Below are 25,645 nucleotides of genomic sequence, written 5' to 3'. Positions count from 1 at the left end.
TGAACCAACTGCGATGAACAAACTTACCCTTTTTCTTGCCTTATACTCCTTCATCCAAGAAGCATTTTTTTGTTGCTGGATCTATAAACAACTTTGAGATTTGATCTTCAACTCAACTTTCTCCATTATTCATCCTTCCTTACGTCTCGTCGACTTTCGCCAAAATTTCCTCGAGCGGGTTTGAAAATTTTAGCCTCCGTTTCTACATTTCTCTCAAACTCTGTCAAGGATTTGGCAACTGTATTCGCCTCATCTAAGGTTTTGACTGTGCAACGTTGCAATTTCCATTTCACCAAACTCACACAACCAGCATGCTTGTGTTTGAAGCATAAGAGTCATGAGCTCTTTAACATATTCAGGTACTGTCCCCATATATTTCAACTCTCTTACTTTCTTATTGGCCCTGTACACTATGTTCTCTAACTAAAATTGCCTCTTTAGCTCATTTTTGAATTCGTTCCAAGTTTAAATTTTGCAAGCTCCTTTTGCAATTTTGCATTGCTTAGGACTCCACCACAATGTTGCAGTATTCAAGAGTTTCATTGAAGCGGTCCGTAGCCTTCAAAGTACACTTCTATCTACTATAGAAAGGTTTCCAAGTCCTTTACATCGCTTCAACTGTCATAGCTTTGTGGCTTTGGGTACTCAATCCTTGGGGCAACAACACTAGTAGCGACTCCTCCACTAGTACATTGCTTGAGCTTTTTGCTCAACTTCTTCAGTGTCATGGTCGACTGGTTCACCTTTCTTTATATAGCAACAACAAAATTAGTGTCTTTTGCCTGAGAGAGGCGAAATCTTCCCCTAAGGCAACTGGTCCAACATCTACAGCCCAGAAATCATCTTTCTCTGCCTTGAAACGTTTCAAATGAGTGCTCCAAAGATTCAACCCTATCATGCTTTTTGGCTATGATCGAGTCAAGTTTTCTTTCGTGTTAGGAATTTTCGAAGCTTTGCTTTTACTTCAAGTCTTCTTTCCTTTTAGAAGGAGAACACCACATCCCCTCGTCTCTACCTTAATTTCTATAGTATATTGAGATCTAGCTCCAAGAACCTCCCGTGAACTCAACTATCATATTCGAACTTTGCACCGTACAATCTTAATGCTCTACAACTCTCATCCCCACGAGATAACATTAAATTAGTCTTAAACCACCAAGATAATTTAATTTATGGGGCTAAATTATATTAACTGAGTAAGAAATTATGAGAAAAGGAACATATACATAAATCTAGGAAAACCTCTTTGTATAAATGGAAGAGAAAACTATTTACTATCTTTCAAGTATTTTCTCTTCATATCTTTCACTCAATACTCCATATCATGATTGAGAGAATATCTCATTTTACTCTCTTTCCATCCATGGAAAGATTCTCTCAACTCTCCATCACTCTCTCCATTGGATTCATGGAAATTTACAAATACCAAGTACTTTATTTATAAGCAAACTCTTACTAGGAAAGTTGGAATCAATGGCCAAATTTATTTGATTCAGGGGGCATCATTAATTGCAAGTTGCAATCCACCTCCATTGTGCAAGTAGTAGTCAAATTTGATTGTGCATCTTTTCCAATTACAAATCTCTACACTTTTGTGTAAGTGGATATGTCCAATCCCAACTCTATACAAGTTGGCAAGTCTCTACAAAATCAATGGAAGTTGTCATGAACAATGTATCTTGCCTTCCAATTCAATGCTACTTGGCATTTTTCTTCGTAGAAGAAATATTCAAGTTGAGCTTTGCTTCTACCCTTGATCAAGTGGTACTTAAATTGCACTTTACTTAAGCAAGTTGTTATAGTCAAGTTGGATTTGACTTCTTTATGTAAGTTGCACAAGTTGGCACCTACTTACTTCCAAAACCATTGACTGCAGTCCATGATATTTGTCTCTTTCAAGATAATGTTTTTCAACCTAGAAAAATTTGATCTCCATCCCTATGTTCCCTTTTGATGTTTCCCCTGCCTGCACAACCTGACGCATTTGTCGCCTGCATATGGTCTGCACAGTTTACCATGTCACTATCTACGTCAACCGTTGCAGACTACGCACAGCCTGTTTGAGTTCTGCTTGCGTGCGACCTCTGCCGCAATATTTGTGTTTTCCTTACCTACCTTCCTTACCCCAGGTAGTTCTATCCTACCGCAACACACTGCCTATGCTACCTAATTTTTAGCTTGCATTTCCTGCTACAGGTAGTTACGTCTTGACGTAGCGTATCACATGCCCTTCTTGATTTTTCCAGCTGCAACTTGAATGTATTTGTCATGACCATGGAGACATAAGTCACTTTTCCACCGAATTAGGTGACGTCCTCATTGCCATGTATTGCCAAAGCTTAGACCTAATTTTCCATAAGTTTACTGCATTTCCCATCTTGTGCTATGACATTCTTGCATCACGTTCAAGCTCAAATCACTCCATTGCAGAACATGATAATGGGCTCCTTAGGGGTTATATAGAACCATCGCTTCAATTTTCCATTCCCTAGTATACGAGACTCGAATATTGTTTGGAAAACGCACAGAGGCATGTCCTCGCCAAGTAAGATCTACTTCTAGAAGAAGTAAGCCCTTATTAACTAGCTCCGCCCATTTGGAAAAACTATGTTGGAGCCAACATACAAGTCCTTAGCACCGCCCTAAGAAATAGATGCAGAGATAGATGCATACTTGCCTTGAACAGGTATTCACTAACAGTCAAACATCCTGACATTAGATAGAGGGAACATTCGTCGGTCTCGGGTACTAAGACTTCTATTGTATTGGGATCCTATATTTTTCCTTAATTTTAGTTAACTTCTAGAAGGTTATAATAAAAGCAATTCTCCCGACCCCTACCCTGCCTTATATTCTGTAAGACCCTCACTCATGGATCTCTACTCGATCCACTAAGTAAGGCTTGTTTCCTGACTCAAACAATGCTCACCTTGGACTTTAGGGTTGCCGCCTGAACATTTACCCTCCTCACACTGAAATTGGAACCAGAAACCATGGAAGTAAAAATAGAATGTGGGAAGAAAAAGACGATGGAAAGAAGTAAATTACGTAACAAGAATGGAAGAAGAAACACTAAGAACTTTGGGCGCCATAAAGTAAGTGATGGCATGAGAGTTATACTTGAGAGGATTTCAGATTTTACGAAAGTGAAAACCACTAAAATGGTAAGATTTTGGCTTTAGTTGGCAAAGCCAGTAAATATCAGCCACTACATATGGGTCCATTTAATTTGAAACATCTATTTCATGCATCAACTTAAACCATAAAATTCGAACAAATTTTGTTATCTACGCTTTAGATTGATGCGGTTTCATACGCATATGCTGGCATGTCAGCTTGAAAATGTGGCAATACTACTATCATTATGCATTAAATGTAACAGCTAGTGTGTGTATCGAAATTTGAATCGTTCCATTTGTCTTTTCTGGGTAATACATAAAAGATCAAATCATTGGCCCGATAATCAAAAAGTACCCTCAAATTGATTGAGCTTTAGCACTTTATTGCTTCAGCTCCTCAACAAAATTTCAGCAATTCTTCAAACAAAGTACTTTAGCACCTCATTGCTTCAGTTCTTTTGCTAAATTTCCACAGTTTCTTAGATAGCTTCAGCACTTCATGTGAACACCATAGCATATAATGATCACGTTATTATTTCAAACTCTAATTATGTTATCAATATGTATACTTTGACTTGTGAGAGTATTGTGTTGTGTAAAAAATCTAACCATGACAGGAAAACGTTTGTCCTAATGAAGATTCATACACAAAAAAGAAGTCCATGCATAATATGAATAATTGTACATGGACTTGGGAGACTATTGTTACACTTCATCACCAAGGCTCCATATAAATCCTATGTGGTATCTCACATGAGGCTGGCAGAAGCTCATCTTGAAAGTGGCAAAATGTTGGTACTGAAGCCCTTTCACCGAAGCGGTTGTGGTTCAGAGGCTCAATCCGATGCTTATGTATAGAATATAATGACCCAACCCTTCAAAGATCTCTAGTTGTTAAAATCTTATTCGAATGATTGATATGACATTTGTAATGGGTGATATGTCAAAATCTTGTTAGCATAGGCTATAGAGTGACTGTCCCCTTTTAAGGGTATTAAATGTGCCACATGCATGTAATGTTAGATTGATGCCTAAGATCGAGCGCTTTAGCTAAGGAGATGAGTTCACATGCCTCCTCATTCAACGAAAACCATTTCATGTATAACACTAGAAATACTCCCTCATCGCATCATTTGAAGGCTAATGCAACAATATACACTTGGAACTAGTCTTCATCTTTTCTCTGGCTTTATCATCCCATATTGTTTGAGTTGGATACTTAACTTTGGATTTGTGTGTTTTTTGTTGTTCTTCATTATGCAAGCCCATTTATATATGTCGTCAGCATTTGAACATTTTTGTCTCATGTTGTAATGTTTTTCCATCGCCCAAATCGAAATATTTTGCCGACTAGTGATATATCCAAGGATGTTGGAATTAGCTTGCATATAGGTGAGTGTGCCCAATATCTGTTGTCCACGTATGCATACAAAAATCGAGCTCAACATGAATATTATGTGTTGACCCATTTTTGTTATCTCTTAACTGTATCTTCAATAAATTTGACAGCGTACTACAATTTTCGAAGCTGAGGATAGCATATATGGCATCTTCGAAAGATGAGTGGCGGAGATTAGTCTTTGAGGGCTTTTATGGTTGTGGTTCTTAATTAGATATGGAAATCTATTTTTTGTAGTCGTTGTGGGCATTAATCAATTTTTTTAAAGCTTGGAAACGATAAAAGTAGTGTCAAGATCAAACGAATAAATAAATAATACAGGTGCGTGTCAGCGTGTATATAGCTATTATTTGTTGTGTATTATTGGTGGTGGATTGTTGCAGAGGCCACTATTCCCTTATTTATTTAATTATTATTTTTTTGATTTTCAAGGGTAAATAGTAGCTAGATTCTTAACATTTCATTTTGCTTGTAAATCCATCATCAACCTTTTTTTAGGGGAGACAATTGTACAAACTTTTGAGAAATTATTAGCATTTGTTCAAATGGATGAAATCATTCATTGTAATTTTAGTTGATCTATTTGACTAAGAATTTAAAAATAAAAAATGTTTATTACTTTTTTCTAAGAAATAAAAAAAATTAAAAATGAAAATAAAAAGAAAAATTTAGGAAAAATAAAATAAAATAAGCAAAAGAATAAAGAGAAATTGGGGAAAATGGTCCCTAACCTTTTGAGTGTAACACGCTGAATTCTTCTTATATAGGGCCTAAACTTAATATTGGTAATTTAGAAAATGGAATGGTCCATGTCTAGTCTTGTCCTCACAATAAGTTCAATCGTTAAAAGATAAGCTCAATACCCACTTATTAGCATAAAAAATTTACCTTGCTTTTAGAATTTATCGTAAACTTAGTTGGATCGAATATTTAGGTATATTTAAAAGTTGATGAAATATACAAAATATTATACTCGTTTTGTAGATCGTATTAAATAAAATAAATTGGGCTCACGAAAAAAAATAATTTTGAACTATTTATATTCGAGTTATATTGATAGAAAGAAAAGTAACCCGAATTATACATTTTATTAATATAAAAATAATAAAATAGTAAAAAGGAAAACTTTCATTTCAGATTCAGGTACAGTTCCTAGAAAATATGAATGGATATTATAATTTAATGAATTATATATGTGTATGTGTATGTGTATGTGTATGTGTGTGTGTGTGAGTTTTCTTTTAAAACACAAAACTTCATTTCTTATAGTTTGACATCCGCATACTTTGTTAGAGATAATTTCTTTTACTATAAGTCTACAATCATATTTTCAAATAAATTTTTGAATATCAATTGATGTAAGAATACATCGTGCTAAGTGGTAAAATCATATTTCTTGATTTTTATATAAATTTTGGCATCAATGCTTCGGGTCGAATTCTCTTTAAATCTTTCGGAATAGACCATTAGGTCAAGTATGTTAAATTCTACGGGATGAACATTTGGATTAGTTATGTTAAATTCAACGGGATATAGGAATTTTTAAGAAATTCTTTGAGCTCTAAATCTAAGAAATGTCGGTATGTTATGTCGGATTTATATTTATATCAAGTTAATAAGAAGGTATACTTATTCTTATGGAGTATTTTTCAAAATATTCACTCTTACAATAACTTTTCAAATGAGAGCGGGTCGTGTGGACGCGTGGAATGTTGACCGAGTGATGCTTGTGGGATCGCAAAGTAAAGTTTTTAGAGAATATCATTGTCAACTTTTATTTGAATAATGTCTTTATGTTATTGCACGTTATTTAATATTTTTAGAGATCTAGCATTCGACATTTTACGTTAAATCTTAAATTAATAGCTTGGAATTGAGTATTTCAAAAATTATATATAATATGAAAATTTTACTTAAATAGTTATTTTATCATTATCGAATTATCGATCACATTTTCAAATTTCAACACTTAATAAAAGTGATTTTCCGCTTAGATTGGATGAAGAAGATTTTTGTAACACCTCGAGCCTATTTTCATAAAAGAATAAAATAATAAAGATAAAAGAGATTTCGGGGCATTACATTGAGTTATTTCAAAATGCTCCTTAACCTTCAAATCTTGGCACAAACATTGCTACCTTTAACTTAATAGTGCAATTTATAATTTTTGATAACTTCCCTCAATGACAATTAAAAAAGTCAAAGTCCTTGCACGAAGCGTAAAATGTCCTTACTTTAGTTAAACACATAAAAATAGTTAAAGAGGAAATTGCACTACATGTCAATTTTTGACTTTACATTTTTAAAAAATGTCACTTTTTAAAAATCTTTGCAAGATTGTCATTTTTGGGATTGCCCTTCTAGAGAAATTAAACATCATTATGTCCTTGAGTTGACAACACAAAAAAATTGTACAAAAAGTGGAAAAATCTACAATTAATCACCTCACAATTGTACTTGAAGATCTACCTTCCATTAAAAGAGGGGATGGCGATCTACTGTTTATCTTTGGACCAAAATGTTTACATTGAGTTGGTTTAAAATTGGTTCAACATTGTTGATTAAAAAGAGCTAAAAATATACCGTATATTATATATTTTTCACATTCATATATGAATGGGATACTTTTCAGTTCCAGCGATTTTCCATCAACCCTAATTCCTTTCCACTCTCAATCTCAAAAAACTAGAAAACTATGAATCCTTCAAAAAAATAAAAATAAAATAAAATAAATCAACTTCTAAATTGAAATTGAAATCTTGAGAAGCCCTTCAACTTCTTTTGTGTATTACTCAACTTCCTTTGAATCACTCTTCAAATTTTACGAAAGAGGGCAAAATTTGCACAAAACGTAAACCTTGACTCATTCAAGCATCTTCATCTCTTGCCTTTTGTTGTGAATGTTTCCTTGATTTGTTCTATTTAGGGATGGCAAAAAAACCTGCCGAACCTGATACCCGAGAGGCCCTGCCCGCTACATTTTTTTTAAGAATTCAATACTTTAAAAAACTCCACAAAATTTCATTAATTCTAATAGAAAATGACAACTAAAATTATCTAAAGAATATGATAAGCAGTAAAAACCTTAATTTTTATCAAATATATTCGAATAATTTAACTTTTAAAAATAAATAAATTAATTAAAAAATTTAATAACTATATTAATGTTTCAATTAAATGAATGAAAGTAATTAAAAAAGGGGTATATAAATGGGTAATTTTTTTGCCCCGCCTTAAACGGGCAACGGAGCAAGTACGGGGTTCCCCCACCTTACCCAAGCCCCATTCCCATCCCTAGTTTTATTTCTATTTCTCTTTGTTTGACTTCTTCGTTGTGTTTAGAGTTTATCAAATTCCAATAAGATCTTGTTTTATCTTTATCTCTTGCTTCTTGTTGTGTGTATTTGTTCATTTTTTCTACATTTATTTATTCTTTTTAGTCGTTTACTTCTTCGTGTTTAGGGTTTATGAACTTTCAGTGAGATTCCTATATACATATATTATCTCTTGTTTATGCTTTTGTATGTTTTTTTTTTTTTTTTTTTAATTTGTTTTTTTAAATTTTTTCATTATTTCTCTTCTGTGTTTAGGTTTCGCTGATTTCCAATAAAATTCACGTTCAACAGAAACTATTATTGCAAGGATGCAAATGGATTAGAATTTAGTATTTATTAAAACTTTTGCAAGATTGTATATGTAATTACAGCCCTTTTGAAAATTTTAAGGTTTATTTCTCATGGTTAAATTTCATTTATGCAATTTTTTTCAACTAAGAAGTTCTTCTTGCATTTCTTAGTGTAGAATTAATTGCATAGCTTTTATTCTATGCTCTTTTGTTAGCTAGCACTATAGTTGACATTAAATTAATCCATTTGGGATTATTGATAACCAAAATTATTGTTTTGCCTGCATTACCACTTCATTAGCACCCTGCATTAACCATCTAACTCTTCATTCCTTCAATTTGATTTAACATCCATTAATTAAAGTATATTCCTAATATAACCATACATCCAGTTTTACATTCTCATTTATGCAAGAACTATGGCATTTTTGTACGTAGGTAATACAGTCATGTAAAGTATAGTTCATCTGAAAATTTACCATTTAAGTTGGTAGGCATCTTTTGAGAGCATAGAATCATTGTCAATCCAACCTGCATTGTTTATTACTTTTTTCTAGATTAGACATAGGTACTGAATCTGCTCTGTTCTCTTAATCTATTGTGGATTTTCAACTCTTTTTTTTTTTTTTTTTTTTTTTTTTTCCCCAATAAGGATTTGCTGGATGTGTTGAAACCTCATTTGACATTATGCGTTATAATATGTAAGCAATCATCAAATATATAAACCTTAGAAGAAAATCAAAATCTAATTAGACAAATTGTTTCTTTTCTTGATAGTATAATCATATTAAACTGACTAATAAAGCATAAATTAAACGTTTATAGGAGAGGATTACATTTAGAAAATGAAGAAAAAGCTTTGTTGGTCTTTCCTTGATCAACTATGCAAATGAAGCTTAAAAATAGGAAAACCATTACAAAGAGAGAGTTGCATACGAAAAATGAATAACTATTTTTGCATGCTAACAATTTTATGTAGAGACAGACAAAATGTTCTTTTGGATTTTGGAGAAATGACCAATTGGGTATAAAGTACAATATCACATTTTTCTAATTTTATTGCAACCAGGTAATAGGAAGCCGGGCAGCTCACTAATTAACTTTTACTTATCTATGAGTTGGTCTGTGCCTAAAGTAAAATCATTAAATATATTGATATATATAGTTAATTTCCTTTCTATTAAACTTTACAAGGATTTTTTCTAATGTGATGTCAATTGTTAGGCAGTTGAAACTTGAATCATTAATTTTGGATGTGGAGCTATATTGCTCTCTAAATAATTCAGTAACTATTAGAGGTACTTAACATATAGGATATTGATTAATAGATGGGCGACTTTACATTCGGTTAGACACAAATATGTATCAATTATATGTCTTATATATGCAACTTAGCCTGTTTTTGCTATTTAATATTGATCTGGCTTACTTCTTTCTGTAGGCTGTTCCAACATCCAGGGGTCAAGCACTTGCTGATGAATATGGAATTAAATTCTTTGAGACTGTAAGTTGTGCTTGTTGAGTTGTAGATGTTGCAGATATTTTTGCCTGAACTTTATTCCGATGACATTATGTTAAACAGAGTGCAAAGACTAATATGAATGTGGAGGAGGTTTTCTTCTCAATAGGCAGGGATATAAAGCAAAGACTTTCTGAGACGGACTCAAGACCTGAGGTACTGTTTTTTTTTTCCTTGTTGGGGAATATTTAAGAGCAAGTTTGGCTAAGCTTAAAAAGTAAAAGTTGCTTCTGTTTCCAAACATATTTGGATAACTTACTGTTTTCTTACTTTTAAGTAACAAAGTTCACTTATTTTGAAAGTATTTGTAGTTTACTGTCTACATAATTAGCTAATTTTCAACTTTGACTAATAAAAAAAAAAAATTATTTTTATAATTATTTATTCCCGTTCAACTTTTTAAGTTTAGCCGAACATGCTCATTACTGCTCAGCACTGAACTATCCACTATTTGGTTGTCGCAGGCTCCATCCATTAGGATTACCCAAGCGGACCAAACTGCAGGGGGTGCTCAAGCAGCACAGAAGTCAGCTTGCTGTGGTTCCTGAGCAAATCCTTTGCATCGAAGGTAGGCCGACCAATTACATAACCATTTTGTGGGAGGAATTAATGTTATGACAATACCGATGTTGCCTGTAATGTTGTCATTCTCATTTAATATAGTCTCTACACAATTGTGTTTTGGGAGTAAGTTTATATTTGAGAAAGTAATAGCATTTAAGTCTTTCTCATGAACTCTTCTTCACTGGGTTGACTGAAGATGATAATTTAGTAAATTGGTTTTATTTTATGATTCATTTGAGTGTAAAATTGAAGCTGCTCTCTTTTATATTGGTCCAAACGTGGTGTTATTGAACATTGTTAGATGCTATTCTTTATTTTCGTGGTCTCTACTTCTGCATTGGATTTTGATGGTGAAATGCAAACTTTGAGCGTATATGTTGATTCTTTAAACCATACCATCTAAATGCAAAAAGATTACCCGAGTAACACCCCCAAATTTAGTTAATGTGATTCAGTTTTGCATTTTTGAATTTTTGACAATTATTATAAACGCTCAAGTCACATTTTATCCATATATTACGAGGGATTCACAAGTATGTACTACAAACTATTTAGTATTCATTTTTATTTATTTGTAATTTAAATTGTTCATGAACACTTTTCATACATGCTCGAAATGATTGATTTGATCCAAAATGTTCTATTAGCCTTTTGTTATGGAATTTGCCAGTCAAACAGGGCCATTGACAGGCCCTGTTGATAGGCCGATGTGTTGGCAACACCTCAACCATTGATTATGTATGCGCGGGCCCCATTTGCTGCAAGATCGAGGGTCGAGGTCACGCCACTTCAGCCTGGATTTGAACTCGGGATTTAATCTTGGGTCGTGTAGCAGGGTTCTTTTGTTATTGGCAGACAGTACCACCGTGGGATGCTTAGAATCATATTGTGTGCAAGATAAAACGTTTTATTTAGTGCATTTTTATAAAAGTACATTAAATTAAGTTAATTTTTGTTTATAAATTTAATTGGATAAATTATTTTTTTCGCTAATGGTAAGGTGGATAGTACTTTTGAAATATGAAACTTTTAGCTATGAACTACGGAAAGGAAAATTATTTGTTTTAAAACACACAAGCTTGGCCGAACATGCACTAGTAAAATTCTCATTCTTCTGGATATTATATTCCCCCACAGACGTCACTGAAAATTCCTACATTAAAAAGATAACCTGAGTCTTAATTTCGAATAAGGATATTTGGAGCCATTTAGGGATTCGAATCTTAGCTTGCGCTAAGGAATCCATTCTGGAACCTATTCTCTTTCCCATTATTCGAGAAAGGAATTGGAATGTCTGGCGCAATGCATCGACAAAGAAAGCGCCAGAAAAACAAAGTGATGGGATGCAAATTATCAAAAATAATAGATTAAATGGTTATAATGGCGTCGTGATTTGAGTGGACTATTCTATCACGTGTGTAGTTATTGAACTTTAGTTTTTTTTTTTTTTTTTTTTTTTTTTTTTTTTTTTTGTACATTTTTCTCTGTGAATGATCTTAGTCCTTTTTGATTTTTGTACTTATATACAACCAAGTGGGAGGATAATAAGGAAAATAATCTCCTAAACTAGGAGAGTAAATAATCATACCTAATTATGGACAAAATTAAATATGATACATCAATTATTTCAAAATAGCCTCTAATATCCTATAATCATTCAGTTTTCTAACTCCTTCTCAAGTTGGATGGTAGATGTTGATCATATCCAACTTGCGTATGAACTCATCAAAAGCTTGTCAAGGTAATCCTTTGGTGAAGATATTTGCTATTTGCTTTTTTGTAGGGACATAAGTCATACAAATCACTCCATTTTCAACATTTTCTTTAATAAAGTGTATGTCCACTTCCATATGCTTGGTTAGATCATGTTGCATAGTAAAATGTTAATTGTTGCCTTGTTATCACAGTGTAGTTTGATTTGAAGTTTTACACCAACTTGTAATTCTTCCAAAAGTTTCTTTAACCACAATCCTTCGCAAATTCGTTGGGCCACCGCTCTAAATTTAGCTTCTGCACCGTTTCTTGCTACAACATTTTGTTTCTTACTTCTTCAAGTTACTAAGTTACCCCATACATAGCTACAGTAACTAGTTGTTGATCTTCCATCTTCCGTAGAACCAGCCCAGTTAGCATCAGTAAATATTTCTACTTCTTTCTTCTCATTTTTCTTAAAGAATAGTCCCTTTCCTATTGGGCCTTTTAGATACCTGAGAATTTTATATACTGCTTCCATATGTGTTTCCTTTGATGAGTGCATATGTTGACTCACCACAATGACTGAGAATGCAATATCTGGTCTAGCATGAGACAAATAGATTAATTTTCCCACTAGTCGTTGATATCTTTCTTTCTCAACTGATTTTTCAATATATTTTGCTTTTCTTCCTACATCAATTGGCGTGTCACTTGGTTTACATCCAAGCATACCTATTTCTGATAGGAGATCATGAATGTATTTGCATTGTGAAACACTGATCCCCTTTCTTAACCTCTCTATTTTCATTCCCAGAAAGTATCGCATCTGTCCTAGGTCTTTTACTTCGAATTCTCGTGCTAGTTGTTTCTTTAATCTTTTCCATCTCAATTATGTTGTCTCTAGTTAGGATTATATCGTTGACATATACAATTAAGATTATTTTCCTTTTGCCTTTTTACTGTTGGAAGAACATAATATGGTCGGACTATCCTTGTTGATATCCTTATCCTTTTAATACCTTAGCAAATCAATCGAACCACGCTCTTGGTGATTGTGTAAGGCCATAAAGAGATTTTTTAAGTTTTCAAAGTCAAATTTCTTCTTGAGAGGATAAACCTGGTGGTGTCATCATGAACACTTTTTCTTCCAATTCTCCATTGAGAAATGCAGTTTTTATGTCAAGTTATTGAAGTGGCCAGTCTAAGTTGGCTACGAGAGATAGAAGAACTCGTATTGTATTAAGCTTGGCTACCGGTGCAAATGTTTCAGTGTAATCTATGTCATAGGTTTGTGTGTATCCTTTCGCCACAAGGTGAGCTTTGTATCTTTCTACTGTTCCACTGTGAACATTAGGGCATGGACAACTTCAAGAAGGTGTCTATTTTTTCGTTCTACTATCTCATTTTGTTGGGGAGTGTTAACACAGGAATTCTGATGGACTATCCCATGTTTTTGTAGATAATCTCGTAATATAGAATTGAAGTATTTAGTACCATTATCTATGCGAAGGATTTGGATATTGGTTTGGAATTGTGTTTGAACCATTGAGTGAAAGTTGACCAATACTGAACCTACATCAATTTTTTCTTTTAGTAGGTAGACCCAACATAGCTGAGTATGATCGTCAATGAATGTAACAAACCATTTTGTTTGATTGCAATTAGGGATTCGTGAAAGACCCATTAATAGCTGTGCATTATAGTAAATGGTTTTGATGGCTTCTATACAGATTTTGGAAATACACTTCATTGATGTTTTGCTAGTTCACAAATTTCACATTGAAGTTCAAATGAAGTTTTATTCAAAACTATAGACAGAAGTACACGTTTTAGATATTGCATATTGGGATGACCCATTCAGTAATGCTATAATCAAACTTCACTATCCTTAGAGGTATGTACAGAATCACAAATTGCAATTTGAATTGGCTTATTCGTATCTACTTCCTCAAAGTAGTAAAGACTTGCATACTCTCTAGCACTGCCAATTGTCTTCCTTGATTGTAGGTCCTGAAAGACATAATAAGATGGAAAAATTTCAACGACAATTAGATATTTTTGTTAATTGGCTAATAGATAATAGGTTAAAAGATAAATTTGGAACGTAAAGTACTGAGTTTAGTATAATAGATTTAAATATTTGGATACAACATTTTCCTGTAAGGGTTTAGGGTGACCCATCCACAATCTTGATTTTGATATTACCAACACATGGTGTATATGTCGAAAATAGGTGGTAGGAGTCCATCATGTGATCGGACACACCTGAATTAATAATCCATGGCACTTTATATTTTTTAAGGAAGTAGTCAAGGCTCTTAGATGAATACTTTTGTGAGCTAGTGAACTTGACAGACTGTGGGTGGAATGAAGATCTGAATTTTGAAGATTGGAGAAAATTTGATACAGTTGTTCCAGTTGTTTTCAAGAGTAAATGCACTTCCTGCAGTAGAATATTTTCCTTGGGATTTTCAGTAAGATCAATTGATGCTTGATATCCTCGAATTTTGAAATTTTGTCTTGGTTTCCAATCATTCGGCTTCCTGTGTAAGTCCCTACATGTATCTTCCTTGTGCACCGATTTTCGACAGTATTCGCACCATGGACGTCCCCTTAGTTGTTTTGGTCCATTTGAAGGTGATCATTCATTTCAGGCCGAATTACACCTACAGAATGACCTTGCCCATTATGCAATTTCTCAGCCCATCCAATTTTATATTTTGAATTGACCCATTTGGCCCATTTAAGTTGACCGGTCTACTGGTTATTATTTCATTTCTTCTTAGCTCGCCAAGTCCGTTCCTCTTCGAGCTTATCGGCGTATCCAATGTCTCATCATCATCGGCCTTCAACATGATTTTCCGGTGATTTTCTTCCCTTCTAACCTCTACAAACACCTCTATTGTGGTTGATAACGGTCGTCGGCCCAAGATTATCCCCTGATATCATCTAAATCGTAGTTGAGGCCCGAGAGAAACTCGAAAACTATTTCGTTCTCAACCCTTTTTTGCAGAGTACACTATCACCGATACATTCCCACTCTTCCTCAAGATTGAGGTTGAGCTCTTGCCATAGTTGTGTCCTCTCTAGAAAATAATCCGTGACTTTTCTCACCTTGCTTGGTATGCCACAATCGAGTCTTTATCTCGAAGATTTGGGCAGTGTTTTCACCATCGGAGTATGTCTCCTTCACTACTTTTCAGACTTCCTTCACCGTCGGTAGGAATAGGTATGTTTTACCTATGGTTGGAGTCATAGAATTAACAAGCTAGGCTATTATCAACAAATTTTTCAATTTCCATTTTTGAATTAGAGTTGGCTCTGTTGGTTTCTTGGTCTTGTTAGTGATGTACCCAGGCTTTCCTTTGCCTTCAATTATTAATTTGATAGATTGGGCCCACTCTCGAAAGTTTCTTCCGTTCAATTTTTCGACAGTGAGTTGAAAGGAAGAATTTTCAGTGTTGGAGCCCATAGAAAATATAGCCTCAGTTTTGTTTTGAAGCACGTCTGCGGTGGTAGAATCCTTACTTATTTTTGTCATGTGTGGCTCTGATATCACGTAGAAAACAATGAATCACACTTTTTCTGTGTGAATGATATTATTCCTTCTTGATTTCTGTACTTATATACAACCTAGTGGGAGGAAAATAAGGAAAATAATCTCCTAAATTAGGAGAGCAAATAATACTACCTAATTGTGGACAAAATAAATATGATGCATCAATTATTCCAAAATAGCCTCTAGTCTCCTATAATCATTCAGTTTTCTACACATTGAAATCCAATTTTGAACTCAAACATCTATTTATAGTATCAACGTAATATAGATTGAAAGTCTTTATATCGAGTTTTTTCTACCACATCACCTTGATGGATCCCTATCATTTTGCATTAGGAATTTTTTAAATACCTAATACTTTATTTTTGACATAATTTTTTAAAGCAATGAAAAATTCCTTCGGAGATAATCTTATGAGACATTTGTCGTGGAATGAGTTGTTTTCCTCTTTGTGCAAATTTTTAAAATTTTTATTTATTTAACTAAAAGTGAAGGGGTCTTTTAGAATTTTATAAAAAAATTTGACCTCTTAACAGTCAATTGGAAACCAATAAAAAAGAAGCGACCGGTTAGGGATGTTTGCATCAAGATTGAAGGTTAGGAATCGTTTGCAAAGCAACCCACAACTTGAAGGTTCTTTCACACTGTAATTTCTAAAATATAAATACACCATGCACGCCAAGTGCATTTCACAAATTGTACGTTTAAAATACCCAAAAATCTATTGGACATAATGTAATCTAAAATTTGCATCAAATGATGAAATTTAATGCATTCTGCTACTAGATTTTATCTTAGGCATGAAATTATTGTCATGCATATCCTTGTACATGTTCAATAAAACTGCAGTTAGTACCTGAAAAAAAATTCACACACACCTTCAAATGCTTCATCTAACTAGATTATTATCAAAACAACATACCTAAACTGGTAGAATGTTCCGTTAATGTAAAAAGATTTACTCAGCCCGTACAGAGCACAGAACTGTGTGCTTGCATCCATTGTATGCGCAAGCTTCAACACCTCCTTCTCGAGTATTTACAATTCCAACGCTGCTATTCTTCTTGACTGGCTTACTCAATTGAAAAACAGGATGTTTGCAAAGTTTTTGCACTCCTTTTCTCAAACTTAGCCTATTGAATACCCCTCCAACTTCCTCATCGTCATATTCATCTCTAAATCTATTCTCTAAAGTTTGTCTTTTGCGGTTTTCAGGTGAGATTATACTGGCAACAGATTCATATTTCTCATCAACATCGCTCTTACTCTTTAATCTCCAGGATTTCTCGTTGCTATCAGCTTCCAGTCTCTCTAAAGTGGCACTCCACAAGAGGCTGCCATAGGCAGATCTTGAACATGAGCAGTCATCACAAGACTGCTCGTACAAGACCGTTGCAATTGTGTTTGATGGGTGATCAACCCCTATGTTGCCAGTAGAATCAGCATATGCTGCGAATAATCGATCAGTGTTAGCTAACACTTCTCTTTCACAAAGAGTTTTCGATATCAGGGTCTTGAGAAAGTTCATAACTTGGACTGCATGAATTAATGCCGTCAAAGGATCAGCCATCTGCATCAATTCAAAAACCATCTTGATTATCCGTAACATGGTAATATTCGAGGAATTCGAACCCAACAAAATCAAGGCCAATCACTGCAAAAACAACTCTCTCACATCAAGTTGCCAATGCATAGTTATATATGACCAAGAACATAATAATAGTTTTAACCATCATTCCAACATTTAGTCTAACACGACAACTTGTAAAGAAAAGTATCTTAATGATTACCAATTAATAGAATTTGAAAATCAAAAGCAGAATGATCATGTCATAAAATTGTGGGCAAAAGTTACTGGAACCATTGGACCGAACTAAATTGAATTGGAATTGACCAGTTCAGTGCGGTTCCACTCAAGCTCTAATGGACGGGGTACTATAATCTAGAGCCGGCCACTTCTGGCCTGTTTCTCGGTTCTAAGACCAAGAACCATTAAAACCTGATTTAACCCGAATTTTTTACCTTTTATTTTAATAGCGGATCTGAATTTAGAACATCAAACCCATATTCAGCTTTAAGAATGTTAATAGACCCATTAAATTTCATAGATGTAATATTGGATTAATAAGAGATTTGGGCTCCTTTCATCCTTTCCAAGTTAACAATTTCATCCCCTCAAAAGTATAAAGAACAAGATTATAACTTGTTTATCAAGAACTTATTCAAGTCAATAGTTAACAAGTTGATGTAAAACTTGAAAAATATAAATCAATAATATCAATATAAATTATTTCTATGAATAGATATGGAGAACTTAGATATTTAAACAATTATAGTAAGAACTTGTACAATAAGACACTGCAATTGCATCTATTAGTGAATTAGAGAAATTTATTGAAGGAACTAAAGTGGACAGAATCGGAATCGAACTGTTTGGTTTCATTTCCAAAATACTTAATTATATTCGATTCTTTGTAGAAGTGGACCAAGTTGGACCACACCCAGACCTACCATGGCCGGTCTAAGATATTTTGGGGGCCTTAAGCTAACTTCAAATATGGGGCCCCTTTGAATATTATAAAATATAATAATAATAATAATAATTCTTGTTAAATAATAATCTAAAATTTTCATATGTCAAAATTATTTTTTATTTTAGAATTTTTTGATAGAAAATCAATAATCTAAAATAGACATCATGGCCAATTCATTCAACATTTCTTATAAAATTTTAATCGAAGGTAGAATCTTATCATATTCAACTTTGTGAAATTTCCCTCGGCACGTGCAACTGTGATTGGTATGTCAGTAATATTCTATAAGCAATCTATATATTTTAATAACAACAATCCATCATTTTTATCTAGTCTAACATTTCAATCACTTTTTTGATGTCTTCAAGCAATCAAATTCTCACATTTGTAGCTCAAAACTAACTAGACCCATTAACATCACAATTCCTATGGCGCTTCAAAAATTCTTCAAACTTATCACACTAACACTTCAAACAATTATTGGGGCCATTTGAGCCCCATTATTTGTAGATTATAATGAAATAAATAGTATTTTTTTTAAAAATGAGTGGTTGAAAAGTTTTTGATTTACGTGTAATATGGTTAAAAGTAGAAGAGAGAAATTTAATTTAATGTAATGAGAAATAATGGGGCTCAAACGGGGGCATTATTTATAGTTTAAAAATCAAACAGAAATTCAAAAATATGAAATTGAAATTGTTCAAACCTTAACTCAAGTGAAGAAAAATCTTTATCAATTATATATGAAAAATAATTGACCATAAAAGATTCTTCAGTTGAATGTGTTATCTTATCATTGATATTTTCATGAAAGTGTTCTTTCTGTTATACGCTTTCATGAAATTTATGTTCAACTTTTATTTTTAACAGTAATTTCTTTAATAGTAATCATGTCATTTTCAAATTCAATTTCTTTGTATGTTTATAAGTGATTTTAAGCGTTTAATAGCAGCATCAATTGGACATGTTATCACTTTGCAACATTTTACTTAATCTATTAATGATAGACAATATATTGTATCAAACAATCATGCCAAATAAGAACTTAAATCCATACCGTCAGAAAACAAACTTTTAGCATCTCTAAATGCCTTATGGTAATCACACATTTTCACTGAAGTTGCGTTTGATTATGAGCATGGAACTTGCATGGAAATAAGAAATAATTTGTATGGAATTACTAATTAAATGTGTTTGATTGATTTAGCCCTGTTTGATTTCCATTTTTGAGATAAAATGCATTATGGAATAGTAATTTTTTTGAAGAATGTGTGGTTAAAAAGTAAGAATTTTCTTTTTAAAATATGTGTATAACTATTTTATAGAAGAATGTGTGGTTAAAAATGATTTTTGAAAAAATACATTCTTGAAAAAATGGGACTCAAACAAGAGTTTAGTTTTTAATCTAAAAAATATTATACTTGTAAATTTTTTATGGTGAGTAAATGAGAGAGAGAAAGAGAGTGAATTACATGGAAAATAAAAATCACATTCCTAAAAAAAAAATATTTTCTTTGTTTTTAAGGAAAATATGCTCACATAATCAAAAATTGGAAAATATTTTTTATGGAAAAAATTGTCAATCAAATATCTCAAAAGTAAGAATTTGGGAGAAAAATGACATTTTTCATAAAAAATAAAGCTAATCAAACACACTCTAAGTGTTTTAAAACTACTTTTAACTTCACTTAACGTGTTTGTGATAGTTGTTTAAATGTCAAGGCATTTTCTATTTTCTTGAAAAATATTTAATCGCTATTTAGAAGTTGAAAAATAATATATGAATTGTACAATTCCTCCCCAAAACAATAGCCTTTATATAAGATTTTTTCATAACACAAAGCGCAAGATTAAGTGCCTGTTAGGCATAGCTTTTAAAAAGTCAAAGGGAGCTTCTGAGACCTAAAAGTTGCTTTTGGATTCGTTTTGCTAATTTTGTTAAGTTGCTTTTGATAGTTGAAAGAGCTTTTAGATGAAATTGGTTCAATGTGGCTTCCTCTAAAAGAACTTTTGGAATGGGAAGTGTTTTTAAATATTAATTTTTAATCAAAATTTACGGTAACTTCTTCCAAAGGCTATTCTACAAAAAGCAAAAATTATGCCAAATGAGCTCTAAAACTATGATGACCACATGATGTGTAAATGTCCATGAATTTTTTTCTAGTACTATTTTCTATAATTAATAATGCCTCACTTTCATATTAGATGGGATATAGATGAAACAATTAAAAAAGACTAGTCAATTTAACACTTTTATAATCAATTTTTCTTTTTTTTTTTAAAGAAGAAATTGAAAAATATCAAAAGAAAATAAAAATATACAAGAGGGCATATATATACACACACACACACACATCAATATTACTGTCAAATATTGTAATGTAAGCCAGAGAATTTACGGAGGGTTGAATTTGGGAATGGGGATTAAGGATATGACTAAACAAGCAGACAAAATAAAATAGAAGTAGAAAGTTCTCTAAACAAATAAAAAAAATGGCAAAGAGAAAAAAGAAGAGAGAAAACGAAAAATTATCTTGAAAGCAAGAAAAAAATAAAATGTAAAGTTAATAATGTATTAAAAAAAAATTACACTTTGAAAAATATATAACTTTGATTTTTTGAAAAATTCTTTATTATATATAGAAAAACAAAATTTGAGGGCCCTTATTAAAGATGAGGCTTTAGGCGATCTCTTATTCTGCCTATACTCAAGGGTCAATATTAAGCCCTACATAAAAATCTAATAGCATATTTGGGAAGTGTTTATAAACGATTTAAATTATAAAAAAGTAGAAATAAGTGGTGGATAATTGGGTAGTAGTTGTGGATCCTTTGAAATGTGTAGATAAAAAGTACCTTGACATTTATTAACAAATTATAAACATGAGCCAAACATAAGTCAAGTGTGGTAGGTTGCTAGAAAATTACTTGAAACGTCAAAAACAGCTAGAAAGGGGTCTAACCGGTCAAACTTGAAGACCCTGCGATGCAAAAATAATATAGAAAGAACAAAAGGCGCAAAGAAGGCTAAAGAACCTGAGTCATATTGGGAGCAAAAACCATAGCAATGTTGCGTGCATTCATCTTATTTAAATGTTCATTTTGCACAACATCAGCCATCAAGTTGATTGCCCAATCAAGCAATGCAGCTTCAGTTGGTGGAAGCAGCTTTACAAGCTGGGAGCATTCTTCTTCTGTGTTGCAATGCATCACCTGTTCTGGGGTCAGAGAATCAAGAATTCCAGTTGGAAGTTCTCTAAACCATGCCTGGAATGTTAAAATTAGTAGTCATCAGTGATCATGGTCATAATATCAAGAGGCAACCAGAAAATTGGCTCATAGAACATTTACTGAAGCAATCAGTTTGCCAACCAATACGAAAGAGAGAATTCCCCATTCTTATTGCATACATCACTCAACTTCACTGAACCATTTAGATCATAGCATCAAGAAATAGCCAGTGACATGTTGTTTTGCTTTACTCTACTATAGATTATAACTCACACAATACATCAATCATATGAAGAGAGGCAGGATTTTCCTAGCCTTGTACTATGATTACAAATTTATCCTGCTGACACCTAGATTATATATATCAGTTTTAACTCAGTCAGTAAGGTGTAAAGAAGTATTCTAGTGCAAAGGACAACTCTTAACATTTGAATAGCAAACTGGAAAGCAGATTAGAAATTACATTTAGTCGCTGATGAACTAAACGCAAATTTCCTTCACACAGTTTCTTTTTAAAGTTATTCTCGAGACTAGTTATGAAACCACAAGCAGCTGTTTGTTCAAGTAATCGGTCTTCCACAAGGGTGAGATTTAAGGTTTTAGTAGATCCATTCGTTGAAGTATTAATATCATGCTTGAAAGAGCAAGTGCAAGTTAGGATGAAAAAGTGCAGCAGTTGAGCCTCATCCTGATAAAATGAAGCAGTGTTACATCACATGTACCGTTTACTATGGTCAGACACGCATTGAACATTTGAGGCTCAGGTGAGTTATGGCATATGGATCCTACATTTTAAGGTTAAACTGGTAGACTTATTACAAATGGAACACTTAGCCACGTGCCCATTTCTTGCACCCCTCACCAAAGTCCATGTAGTTTATTTAGTACTAAGTACATTCTAATAAGATGCAGAAAAAATGTTCCACAACTGTAAAATATAAATGGTTGAGTAATAGCTAAAGTACCAAATCAATTTGAAGAGGATGACATTTACATGCCTTATGTGATACTTATCCTAATACCAAAGATATCAGTAGTTATTCGTACTTTCTCTTCCAAATTAGGTGCAGTCACACAGCAAAAAAATAAAAATAGAAAAAAAATAGAAAAAGATGGAAAATAGAAAACAGCAACGCTTAAAACTAGAGTTGGTTTTGGATAATTTCCTAAAGCTAAGTGACAAAAATAATTCACTCATTATGCAATGTGGAGAATCAACCTGCGCTAGAAATCATCAGGATGGAAATTGGTCTATCTTATTATAGCACGAGCTTGTAGAAAGTGGAGAATGGTTAATTAAGAAGAAGAATCCTTGCGGCATTACCAATTTTTAAGCAAGTTTGTACAAGTTTAGAGATAAATGATGTAAGTAGGAGATTTTCTTAATTGCCAAACATCACTCCTGTTTGTAACTCATCCCATGTAATTAACAGTGTCTCTGAATCTTCTGTGGGAAGTAAACGGCTACAGAATTCGAAAAGGCGGGTTAAACAAGGTTATGGCAGGTTTGATTTTTGATAGTTGTAGTACAGCCAGGAAACAACCTTCCTTTTAATGGAAAGTGTAAGTTACAACTGATGGAACTCATTGTTATTTCCAAAATTTTATTGCTTCATATTAGTTCAACAGAACATTATTTGGCTAAGTATGATTCCATTCCATACCTTAATCAATTTCAGCTAACCTATACCCACGTCAACTTAAGAAGAAAGAACTTTCATCTCATAATATTTCTCCTCGAGGTAATGGAAGAATATTTAACTAAGGATTCTCATCCAGGTACCTTTATCAACCCAGCCAAACAATGAACATCAATTCCACGGGGCACAACCCCTTTATTAAGTTGATTGCGGACAAGTTCTTCTCGACTATTTGCAGCATTGATTCGGAATATTCCTTCTGCCTTCAACCAAAACATATAAATCATAATTAATTAATGAAAATTGATTCCAATAGCAATTAAGAAATTACCAATAATAAACATATATGCATACTTGAAGGCCGCCTTCTGAATACAACTGGTTTTGCATCCTAAGAAGGATTGTTGGCACACTGTTCCCTCTTTGATCATAAGAACACTGCATTGATTGTGCTGAAACTCCAAAAACACTTGCACTGCAGACATGATGGGTGGCAAAATTGAGAAATCATAAATTTCTTCTATTAAGTGGATATTGAAATTTAGGACATCCGTATATATACAAGTACATAGATGAATACATGCAAACTACAAAATAGATATACACGACACAAGCACATTCAACATTCAACATTCTACAAATCCAAAAATTAAGATGCCAAAATTTTACAGCATGTTCTTGCCACAACGGACGAGATAGCTCAGTGTTAACCAACATTTGTTCCCATAATGTGATTTGCATTAGAAAAGAACCAACCATCACATATAAAATTAAACATAACAAAATTAGTTTACAAAACCAGAATCATCTTTACAAATAGCAAGAAACTTGTTTAAACAGTGCACTCAACATCTCATTTGACAGCAGATAGGCATTTCAGTCGAGGGTAATTATAATTCCACATCAAAATAACCTCCTTAATCTTCGAAGGAAGCTTTCATTATTGCATGTCCGAACAGTAATACACCAGGAAGACGAAATTAGATGAACAAAGAGTGAAGCTCCTATGCATTTATTCTCATAAATTTGGACAACAAAATTCTACCAACATTCGTTATAAACAAAATGTAGAAGAAGAATTAGACAACTATTGGTAGAAGTAAATCGATAACAATTATAAGTCCGGATATAATAAAAAATGCATCCCAGATTCAACCAAAAGCAAAAGTACTGTTTAGCAAAGTAAAAAGGAGAAGATATTAAAAATAGTGCCTGGCGCTGGGGGGTGTTCGTGGGAAGTCGGGCTGGAGCTCGACAGGAAGTCCAAGGAAGCCATTGAAGCGGTCAAAGGTGACATGGGAGACATGGCGGACGTCAGTGGGCCACCCTATGTCCACATCAGACTCCATGTGATCCCTATTTACGCTGCAAGTCACCAGAGACCGCCGCAGAGCTGTCGCCACCATCGAAAGAACCGAGAATTGCTGATTATTATGCCCATTTCGATCTTCGGGCTTAATCCACCGCCCATGACTCCTATCCGGGCTTATAAACGGCGTCGTAACAGGATTATCAAACTCCCCATCACTGATAAAATCCCTGAAATATCCCTCTTCCTCATCTTCCTCCAGTTCTTCGTCCTCGTAAACGAAGAGGCTATTTGGGGAAGTGGCTTTTTCCGGCGGCATTGATTTGATAGCAAATAAACCGCTAACTGTGCAAGACCTGGATCGGAAAAGTCTAGTCACATTTACACTATTTATTCAGCTAATGAAATTGTAAATTAATGAGGGATTTATTGCTTGATAACTGGTCATAAATGGTGATAATAAGGAGTTGGAAATAAGAATGGCTGTGTTGAGGCTGGGGCTGGAATTGAATATAAAGAATGATTGGTTAGGGACGGTGGCAATAGAGATATCATATGGGATTGTGACGGAAAAATTATTAATGGTTTTCTTTTTGGATTTGTTGTGTGGATATTCATCGTATAATACTAACAAATTCTACTGCAAAGAGGGGGTGGGGATGGGGAAGATGACAAGAGGGAGACGGGCAGGGATGAATGAGAGTGAGTGTATTTTGGAAGTTTCTTTCTTCACTTGGAAGCATACGCCATAACTTTACAGCGTTATTTTGTTTCATGTTTTCTTTCTTTATCCTACAAAGAAAGAAGCTCATTTTGATGTTATCCATTTCTCTTAATATGTTTGAGTTACACTTGGTCCCTGTTTGATTGCTAAACATTTTCTATGGAAAATGGAAAATAATCAAGATTTTTTAACTTTTGTGATGTTTGGTAGGACAAATTTTTCATGAAAAACCTTTTCCACTTTCCTTGGCCACATAGATAATTTCCCACTTTTTTTGATGAATTTGAATTAATTCATTTTCCATCTTACTGTAGCGATTTCTCTCTCTCTCTCTCTTTTTGTTTTGTTTTTTTTTTTTTTTTTGGGAAATGAAAACAAATTTTAAGAATCATTGTAAAAAAATATTTTCCTTTAATTGACAATTTTCAATAAAATAAAGTCAAACGAACGCCAAAAGATAAATGATTTCCTTGATTTTATTTTTTTTTGGCAATGAAAACAAATTTCATCCTAATACCAGTAAATTCTATCCATTTAATTCACAAGTTTCATGTAAAACAAAATCAAACGAACACCAAAAAACACTTTTATTTCAATATTTTCCACGTGGAAAATTATAGCAATCAAACACAAAAAATTGACAATTCCCAAGAAAATAATTTCTAGGCAATTCAATTTCCTGAAATTCGTTTTCTTTCTACCCAAATTTCATCTTTATAATCAAACG

General features: G+C 33.3%; 1 protein-coding gene and 1 long non-coding RNA gene across 2 annotated transcripts; one reads left to right on the top strand and one right to left on the bottom strand.

Annotated features, from left to right (window-relative positions):
• The first annotated feature begins 8,890 nt into the window (after positions 1–8,890).
• On the top strand, positions 8,891–10,526 carry LOC111385752. The gene is made up of 3 exons (XR_002701100.1): positions 8,891–9,647; positions 9,726–9,818; positions 10,127–10,526. It is a non-coding gene; the product is annotated as an uncharacterized LOC111385752 (long non-coding RNA).
• Positions 10,527–16,183: 5,657 nt separating this feature from the next.
• Positions 16,184–24,962, bottom strand: LOC111385743 (rho GTPase-activating protein 3-like). The gene is made up of 5 exons (XM_023010161.1): positions 24,098–24,962; positions 23,240–23,360; positions 23,029–23,148; positions 21,051–21,281; positions 16,184–17,050 (listed from the first exon to the last, which is right to left on the bottom strand). The coding sequence occupies exons 1-5, from the start codon at positions 24,511–24,513 to the stop codon at positions 16,439–16,441; spliced, it is 1,500 nt and encodes a 499-aa protein (XP_022865929.1). The 5' UTR covers positions 24,514–24,962; the 3' UTR covers positions 16,184–16,438.
• Between the last annotated feature and the right edge of the window lie 683 nt (positions 24,963–25,645).

The sequence above is a fragment of the Olea europaea genome, chromosome 3 (genome assembly GCF_002742605.1).
Source record: "Olea europaea var. sylvestris chromosome 3, O_europaea_v1, whole genome shotgun sequence".
In the NCBI taxonomy this organism is placed as follows: Eukaryota; Viridiplantae; Streptophyta; class Magnoliopsida; order Lamiales; family Oleaceae; genus Olea; species Olea europaea.
The sequence above is the reverse complement of the archived record's forward strand: the minus strand, read 5'-3'. Positions and strand labels throughout refer to the sequence as shown.